Consider the following 9,331-nt stretch of genomic DNA (forward strand, 5'->3'; position numbering starts at 1 on the left):
TTATCTTTTCATGAATGACAATTAAGGAACTAAAGTGATTCGTGATTTCATTTTGATATTTAAAAAAAACAACAATTCAAATAAGTGTTTTTTTTTCAGCGTCAAAAATAAATAACTGGTTAAACATTGGATAAACAGTGTTTTATTGTGTATTTCATAGAACAAAATAAGACGAAAAACAAATATTTTAATATTCAGACACCGGAAGTGGCTATTTCAAGGCCATTTAGGTGGTATATCGTAAAAAGCAGATATAACAACAGGAGATTTTTGAATATTTTAGGAATTGGTGGTCCTGGATTGATGGAATTGACGTCCTGGGCTGAACGATTTGTCTCCTAACGTAGACTTTTTATGCCACTTCCGGTTTCCGTTTCCGGTGATGGAGGTCTGGTGGGTTTGGTCCGCCCCTCGGGATGAAAAGTACCGTTCCAGTCACCGTCTTCACTAGCTTGGTGGGTATGCTGGAGCCTATCCCAGCTGTCTTCGGGTGAGAGGCTGACTCTGGACTGGTTGCGAAAATGAAAATGAAAACGTCTGTTTTCATTTTTATTGTCCAATTTGATAAGTATTGTTTTGGACCAACAAGTTACACGGACCCAAATAGCATTAATTTATTGTTTTCCACCTTACAAATGTATGAAATTTGTCAACATGGCCAACTGGTGTTTTAAAAACAAGCTAACATGACACCGCACGGAGAAATTTGATTGTTAAACATTTTAATTATGAACGACGAGGAGTGTTTTTCCGCCATTTCTCATTTGCCGCCCTTGGAGGGGCTAATCAATTTCAGCTGGGCGTTGGCAGCATTCCTGGAGACATTTGTGTCAAGTTGAAACTATGTACAAACACCGGATAAGCATTGATGCACATCTAGAGCGTCAAAACGTTAAGTTTATTTCACTTAATATAGAAATGTGAATACAAATTAGGACTGAAATTGAAATCGGAGCGACGTGAACTGGTGCTTCACGTGTTGCTCTCGTGAGTAAGAACACCAAAAGCTACAGCTGGTCACGTGCTTGTTTTATTTTGAAACTCGTGTAACGGAAGTGGTGTGTGTGTGTGTGTTTGTGAACAGCGCTTTACTTTCCCCCCAGCCACACCGTTCTGCGGTGGAAACTAACGGTTTGACTTGCACGAAATCGCTGCAAAAATTTGTTCGCGATCACACCTGGCTAAGATGAACAGTGCAGGTAGGAATCGAACCGAGACCTCACACAAATGCAACATGTTTCAGCCGCTTTGCAGGTTCGTGGGGGAGGGTGGGGGGCAGGTCGGGGTCCACCCTTGCAGCCTGCAGGGATTTAACTCACAAGAGCCTTTAACAATAATCTACTTTAACCACAACTTCGAATAGGATTTAAATTTACATGAATTGACTCATAGTTTACTTTTGAAGAGAAACACATCTTTAAATAGAACAAGACAAAACATGTGACAGCATGTTTTTAGTAAATGAGGTATTTTTGTGGGACATTTCCGGAAGGTCACAAACATATGGTTCACATTCTTCTGTCAGATCATCACAAATCATTTACTTGGAATAACAACTTTCTCAAAGTACCTTGAACAATAACAAAGCAGAAAAACGTGCATTATTATGTACTTTATTATTGCAACAGACTGTTTTTGGGTCATGAAAATTACGTGAATGCACCCCCCCCCCCCCTCAGACCCCCCCTCCCCGCCCCCAGGTCCAACCCACATTGTGGTGTCAAGTTGACTTGCTGGAACAGCTGAAAGAACTGTGGGAGGAGACGTGTTATTGGTGGGAATTTCCACTGGGATTTGATGGTATTGAATAGATGTGTTTAGGGACAATTGGACAAACTTGAGGTTTTGTTTCTTCTCCTTTTTATTGGTCAAATTTTCCCATGTGAGGATGTGGTTTGGGGCGACGGTGCAGACAGATATGAAAGGCCGTTCTTAAAGTCTGGACACAGAATATAATATAAATACATAATACATAAAGTAAATAAAATGTACTAATATTGTTACAGCCGTGTACCCACCTGTCGCCGCCCCCCCTGACAACATGTTCAACAACATGCCAGGCTACGAGGGCATGGGTCAAGGCGCAGGTGAGAAAACTCCAAACCCATCATTCCAGATTCATTCCAATCTTGGAACTATTCAAACGTTGTTTTGTTTCACTGCAGGAGGTTTCCTCCCTCCTCCCATTCCCGCTCAGCCCATCGCTCCGCCGCAACCCGCCCCTGAACCGGAAGACTGGAGGTAAGAGCTCTTGCAGTACCTCCACTGTCCAACTGATCAAAGCTGATGTTGGCGTATGTCTGTGTTCTTGTAGCATCCCGTCCTTGTCGGAGGATATGGCGCGTGAGGCGTTTAAGAGCTATGTGGCGTCCAACTGCTGCTACAGTAAAGCACCCGCCAACGATGGCGTGATCACGCAAATGGAGCCCTTTAACACGTACAGGGTTAGCTAACGTATTTATATGCTGTCTCCCGTCAGTAGCAGGATGTAGCGTAGCGTAGCAGGAACGTAGCAGAAAAAGGGGAGGGACTACGAACCTTTTCTCAATTTGCAAATCAAAATTTGCAAACCCGGGAACTAAGTTAACAGTTTACATCAGGGGTCTCAAACTCAATTTACCTGGGGGGCCACCGGAGCTAGGTTCTGGGTGAAGCCGGGCCGCATCAAGGTTTTCCAAAAAAAAAAACACATTTATTAAAAACAGAAAAAAAATCAATAAAAAAACTATCGTCAATGCTTTTCCTACACTTTTTTCAGTTCTTTGGTTCCGGTTTTCCTCAAGAAAATCTCTGATAAAACATTCCACTGTTCTAAAATATCTTAATTTTTATTTTTCTATACACAAAATAATATAAAAAAATAAACAAATTAAGGATAAAGAAAATAAATAAATCAGTAACAAATAATTATAAAATAATAATAAAACAGCAAATAAGAAAACGTAAAAAAACACATACAGTTGGTAGAGAAATTATTTTTTTCAAATTCAAATATACAGTATTAACAGTTACAGTAAACCTCGGATATATCGGACTCGGATATATCGGAAATTCGCTCACAACGGACAGATAAAAAAGAACCGATTTTTCTGTAATGCATTTCCAATAAAAATTCATTGCATATATCGGATTTTTTATAACGGATTTCGCCTATTTCGGACAAAATCTCCAGTCCCGTTCCAATGCATTTCCATTAAATTTCCCTCGCATATATCGGATGGCCGCATCGTGGCGCTCCGATTCGCCGAATCGTGACAGGCCGCTATACGACGTCATTTGCAGCGTTTGCAGCGTTGCCTGCGCGTCCAGGTACATTGGAAACATAGTCAAGGAAGTGCCTTTTTATCACGGATAAAATCCCATTTACGCATATACCGGATATAAATCCGATATATGCGTAAAACGGACATTTTCCGGTATACGCATATAACGGATTTCGCTTATATCGGACAAAACCAGTGGGAACAATTGAATCCGATATATCCGAGGTTTACTGTATTTAACCTTTAACATGAACATTAATGAAACTTAATAATTTGACCCAATTAGCAAGTTAGCATCGTACTCAGTTCCATCTGGGAGCAGCGTCGTAACTTTAACAACATGTTTGATGAGATGCTTTATCTTGTGACGTGTATTTTCCGTTTTTTTTTTTCCAAATCATTTCCTGCATTTATTTGTACCCAGCGTCATAAGCCTTTAGCTTCATTGCTAATCCAAAGCAAAACAGGGTAGGGTAACAGTATGGGCGGGGCAAAATCACGTCAATTGTGTCCGGTGTGCACACAGCTTTAAGCTGTCATTTCGGGGCCGCACTAACATTAAACATTCGTATTGAGGTGGGGGGCGCAAGTTTGGCCCGCGAGCCGCGACTTTGAGACCCCTGGTTTACATTATCATCTTCTTAGAAATCATAACATCTGACTTTTGTATTTAGTTTTGTATTTAGCTTGCGAGATCCCACCTTCAAGGCCATGCGGTCCGTTCGTTGTAAACAAAAACATGGCCGACAACCTTAATAAGCCGTTTTAAGTATGTGAGGCATTTGAGGCCTTTTGAGGTACGACTCTTATTGTTAAACAGTCAGTTTTCAAGCAGCGGACATTCTAAGATAATGCCTTCCAGATGGTGGCGGAGACTCATTGAGAGCGAAAACACAGCTGAAGCTTTTAAACCCTCCAGCCCGAACCAGAAGAGGCCATCTTGCCCGACAATAAGCGGAGTAATAACCTGAAGTAGCATCATTATAGCATCTTGTTTATCATGTATTTATTTCCATTCCGACTGAAGGTATCAAAAAGGGTAGCCTACATCCGTAAGGCAGCTGGCAACCGTGTGCATTAAAATGTTACCCAACGTTGCGTACAACATTCCTGGATCTGCAGCAGCATGTCAGGGTTACTGACGTGGACATGCCTCCATTTTTATTATCAGGATAGTAACAAACAAACATGGTGGTCATGGACGGCTAAATATATAATATAATCCCTTTTTTTTTTAGAAGTTTGAAGTGGTTTTTTTTGAGAGTATTGAGCATGAGAGTATTTTGGCCTCGCTAATCAGCTGACATCATCATGTGACCAGCAACACTTTGCTGGTATGCCTCAAGCTATTTCCCATTAATCACACACACCAGAGTACAAAGAGCTGAAATAATAATAAGGTTTAAATTATTGGGACTTTATTGTGTGTGTGTTTGTGTGTGTGTGTGTTTATTAGTACCGTCTGGAGACTTACACTGAATCAAGGTCGACTGAGTGGGCCCACAAACCTCATGAAGGTACCCGCACTTACCCTCATTTGCATAACTACTTCCAGTGTTATTGTTTTCAGGTGTTTGATGGGTGTGTGTGTGTGTTTGTGTTTGACAGGTGAGGCGGCCGACTTTTACACGCAGACGGCCCCCCGACCCTGGGAAATCCAAGCCACGCCCCCCAGCCTCTTCAACAATCACAGCGAGGAGATCCGTGTGCCCTACACTTCCTCCGTTAAGGTACGTTGTTTTCCCATGTGCTCCTCTTGCTACATCTTCTTCTTTCTCTTTGGGCTTTTTTCCCTTCAGGGGTCGCCACAGCAAATTAATCTCCTACGTCCAATCTTGTATTCTGCATCATGTCCTCCTTCGCTAACATCCATAAACTTCCTGTTTGGTCTTCCTTTACGTCTCCTACCTGGCAACGCAGCATCGTGCTACCAATATATTCACTATCTCTCCTCTGGACATGTCCGAACCATCTCAGTCTGGCCTCTCTGACTCTGACTCTAACATGTAATGTCTTTCTGATGTACTTCTTCCTGATCCTATCCATCCCGGTCACTCCCAATGACAAACCTTTGTAGCTCCCATTGCTACATAACCATGTAAAATGTGTGTGTGTGTGTAGGACTGCCATGACTGCAATGGCACAGGGAAGAAGGCTTGTGAGGACTGCCGTGGGAGTGGATATGTAAGTCATGGATCAATAAGTTCTCATTTAAATACGGACCCAACCATCACATTCCCTTTTATTGATGAGTGGAGAAAAAAATGATTGCAATTCAAATAAAGTCATGATTTATTGTTTTTTTAATATTGATTTGACATGAATGTGTTTTTTCCCAGAAAGCGTGCAGGATGTGTAATGGATCTGGCAGCAATAATGATATGAGTTGCAATCATTGTGATGCTACAGGCCGGGACAGGTACTTTACTTCATTGGCTTTACCCCCCCCCCCCCCCCATAAAGACTCTAAAACTCAACGTGTGTGTGTGTGTGTGTGTGTAGGTGCACAGCGTGTCATGCTCACGGCACCAAGGAGTGCAACACGTGTAAGGGAAAGCGCCAACTGCTCACCTACATCCAACTGAAAGTGGAGTGGTGAGTGTTTTTTGTCACATGATCAAACGATGTCACCGTTCAACGTGAATAACGATCGATACGTGTGACATATACAGGACGAACCACGTGGAGGATCACGTCGTGGAGCAGAATTGTGGTTTGAAAATCGATGACCTGCGTTCAGTTAGCGGGAAGCAGCTGTTCAAGAACAACGACTACCTGGTACCTGCACACACACGTACACGCCAAGTACACACCAAGTACACACCAAGTACATCCATCACATATGGCAACCTGACCTCCAAGTACCTCCAATCTACCATATCTACATCGTATTTAATGTACCATATTTGTATTATATTTAATGTACCATATGTACATCATATTTAAAGTACCACTAATGTACCATATTTGTATTATATTTAATGTACATCATATTTAAAGTACCACTAATGTACCATATTTGTATTATATTTAATGTACCACATGTACATCATATTTAAAGTACCACTAATGTACCATATTTGCATTATATTTAATGTACCATATGTACATCATAGTTAAAGTGCCTCTAATGTATCATATTTAACCCACCATGTACATCATATTTAAAGTACCACTAATGTACCATATTTGTATTATATTTGATATACATGTAACATATTTACATCATATTTAAAGTACCACTAATGTACCACATGTACGTCATATTTAAAGTACCTCTAATGTATCATGTTTAATGTAACATGTACATCATATTTGAAGTACCTCTAATGTATCATGTTTAATGTAACATTTACGACATCATATTTAAAGTACCTCTAATGTACCATATGTAATGTAACATGTACATCACGTTTAAAGTACCTTTAATGTAACATATCTGCATCATATTTAAAGTACCACTAATGTACCACATTTGGATTATGTTGAATGTACCTCTAATGTATCATATTTAATGTACAATATTTACATAATATTTAAAGTGCCTCTAATGTATCATATTTAACCCACCATGTACATCATATTTAAAGTACCACTAATGTACCATATTTGTATTATATTTGATATACATGTAACATATTTACATCATATTTAAAGTACCACTAATGTACCACATGTACGTCATATTTAAAGTACCTCTAATGTATCATGTTTAATGTAACATGTACATCATATTTGAAGTACCTCTAATGTATCATGTTTAATGTAACATTTACGACATCATATTTAAAGTACCTCTAATGTACCATATGTAATGTAACATGTACATCACGTTTAAAGTACCTTTAATGTAACATATCTGCATCATATTTAAAGTACCACTAATGTACCACATTTGGATTATGTTGAATGTACCTCTAATGTATCATATTTAATGTACAATATTTACATAATATTTAAAGTGCCACTAATATATCATATGTAATGTGGGCAAGTTTATTTATAGAGCACAATTCGTACACAAAGTAATTAAAATTGCTTTACAGAAACAAAGGGGAAAACTATTTTTATGGAAATATCATTCCATAAAAACTTAATAAAATGTGAATAAAAGAGTGCACAGTTGAATAGAAGTGTTTGAGGATTGTTACACATCTTCTGTTCCAGATTTTGGCAGCATCCAACGGAAACACAGCATCACAGTGTTTTATTTACATGATATTTAATGTATCTCTAATGTACCATAATAACATCATATTTAATATCATATTTAAGAGAGTTCTCATGTACCATATTTACACTTCTCAGGTGTACCCACTCCTCGGCTTCCCAAACCCGGCCATCTCAGAGGCCTCTGAGCGTCTGGTCCGGGAGCACCAGAGCAAGTACGCCCAGACCTCCAGGATCCTGCAGCAGGTAGGCCAGCAGATCAACACGCTCTTATCATGTGACTCCAGCTTCCACATGAGTTTAGGAAGTTATGGGGCCACAGTAGGACAAAAACAGGAAGCGCTGCCGTGCCTTCAAAAAACAGGAAATACCTACACTGTCTTGATGCTAAGCTAATCACAGGAGCTGTTCATAAATACCGACTATGTGTCCGGCTCAGAGGCAGACCGTAGAGTTGATCCCCATCACCAGAGTCGGCTACAAGTGGAAAGGCGACTCGCACGTCTACTACGTGTACGGCAACGAGCAGGAAGTCAGTACCAACTACCCTGCCACCTGCTGCTGCGTCATCCTGTAGACGCAGGAAGTGCCGCCTTCTTCATCTCTCACAGGAAATCACCAACGGTGTCCATAATAAAAGATTTATTCAATGTACAGGAAACGCTTTAAGACATCGAAGCGGTGTTGAATGTATGTTGACTTTGTGAGGATGCGTAGGGTGTCGCTGGATGGTCCGAATGGGTCTCTTTAGTTCCACTGTAATCCAAATCACTACACGTATTAATGTGTTTTGTTTGTGTCTGAAAATGAAACGTTATTTTGTCCACAATCGTCTCCTCGGTCCACCTTTTAACTGTTTGACATGATCTGAGATTTGTATTTGTTTTTGCCTGAAATGCAAGCGGTGTCCTCGTGTCGACACCAGGCAGCACAGAATACCTCAAAACCACTCAGCAGATCTTTTTACTTTTGTAAAGCAACAGCAGCTAGCGTCGGAAACGCTAATCTTTGACAGTTTACTTCATTTTCAGGGGCCAACATTTTCTTGTACGTTTGCGGTATTGTGAATAACCACAATGGAGTATCACGTTTGCCTTTGTTTGAAGGCGGTGAAGCAAATGTGTGCATCATGATTGCATTGTCCTCATCCCTGTACTTAGTAATTCAGTATCTTGTTTCTAGACTTCTTTAAATGTGACCTAGTCGCAGGTAACATGACATTTTCACAACAGGATCTACTTACAAGCTAGCCTTCAGGAACTACCAGTTATAATGTCTTTCTTTAAACATGTGTAGTTCCGATATGAATGATATTTCTCTAAATAAACCACTTTTCCGCTCATGTTCTGCATTTAACTTTATATCTGGGTGTGTCTGTGTTCACATTGCATGAAAGTGATCCTGTTTCGTTTCCCTAATGAAAACATCATTGTTACTAGCCTATGTAACAGCCTACAGGGTATATGATGAAAACTTAATGTCGAGACAAATAAAGTTATGTGATTTAAAACGTTGTACAAGAGAACCCCTCCTCGTAGTTCCGCTTACGTCACACAAGAAATCTCAAGTGGAAATGCTGAAATAAAAACACTGAGTTTTGAACTCAAACTGGATTTAAAAGTCAGTCCCATGATCATAACTGACTGTAAAATTGTTTGTTTTTGTAAATGGCCTTTTAGAAGCGACCATTGCAGATTAGCCATGGTTAGCAGTGACATGGCAAATGTATTTACTTGTTCCTGTTGTCATCTATTTTCCCTGTCAAATAAAAAATAATTCACACTTTTTTAATTTAATTATATTTATTTAAATGTATTTAAATTTTTATATATTATATAATTCATTATTACGTTTAAAATAAAAGTTAAATAATTTTTTTGGTAAAAAGTGATTCACCA

General features: G+C 39.6%; 1 protein-coding gene across 3 annotated transcripts; it reads left to right on the plus strand.

The window, feature by feature from the left end:
- The first annotated feature begins 371 nt into the window (after positions 1-371).
- Positions 372-9,182, plus strand: LOC131106574 (protein SSUH2 homolog). Of its 3 annotated transcripts, none has more exons than XM_058055769.1 (13): positions 438-455; positions 1,104-1,199; positions 2,007-2,087; positions 2,166-2,241; positions 2,315-2,444; positions 4,720-4,780; positions 4,872-4,993; positions 5,385-5,447; positions 5,603-5,682; positions 5,766-5,858; positions 5,936-6,041; positions 7,572-7,679; positions 7,873-9,182. In XM_058055769.1, exons 2-13 carry the CDS (start codon positions 1,187-1,189, stop codon positions 8,008-8,010), a joined length of 1,071 nt encoding a protein of 356 aa, XP_057911752.1. In that variant the 5' UTR covers positions 438-455; positions 1,104-1,186; the 3' UTR covers positions 8,011-9,182. The 3 variants fall into 3 exon arrangements, with proteins under 3 accessions (XP_057911753.1, XP_057911752.1, XP_057911750.1); XM_058055767.1 differs by having other exon boundaries at positions 451-490; XM_058055770.1 differs by lacking the exon at positions 1,104-1,199 and having other exon boundaries at positions 372-455.
- The last annotated feature ends 149 nt before the right edge of the window (positions 9,183-9,331 follow it).

This window comes from Doryrhamphus excisus, chromosome 18 (assembly GCF_030265055.1).
Source record: "Doryrhamphus excisus isolate RoL2022-K1 chromosome 18, RoL_Dexc_1.0, whole genome shotgun sequence".
Lineage (NCBI taxonomy): Eukaryota > Metazoa > Chordata > Actinopteri > Syngnathiformes > Syngnathidae > Doryrhamphus > Doryrhamphus excisus.

Coding starts and splice junctions, on each gene's coding strand:
- LOC131106574 (XM_058055769.1), top strand. Junction 2,088..2,165: donor GGGCATGGGTCAAGGCGCAG/GTGAGAAAACTC, acceptor GTTTCACTGCAG/GAGGTTTCCTCCCTCCTCCC. Junction 2,242..2,314: donor CCTGAACCGGAAGACTGGAG/GTAAGAGCTCTT, acceptor GTGTTCTTGTAG/CATCCCGTCCTTGTCGGAGG.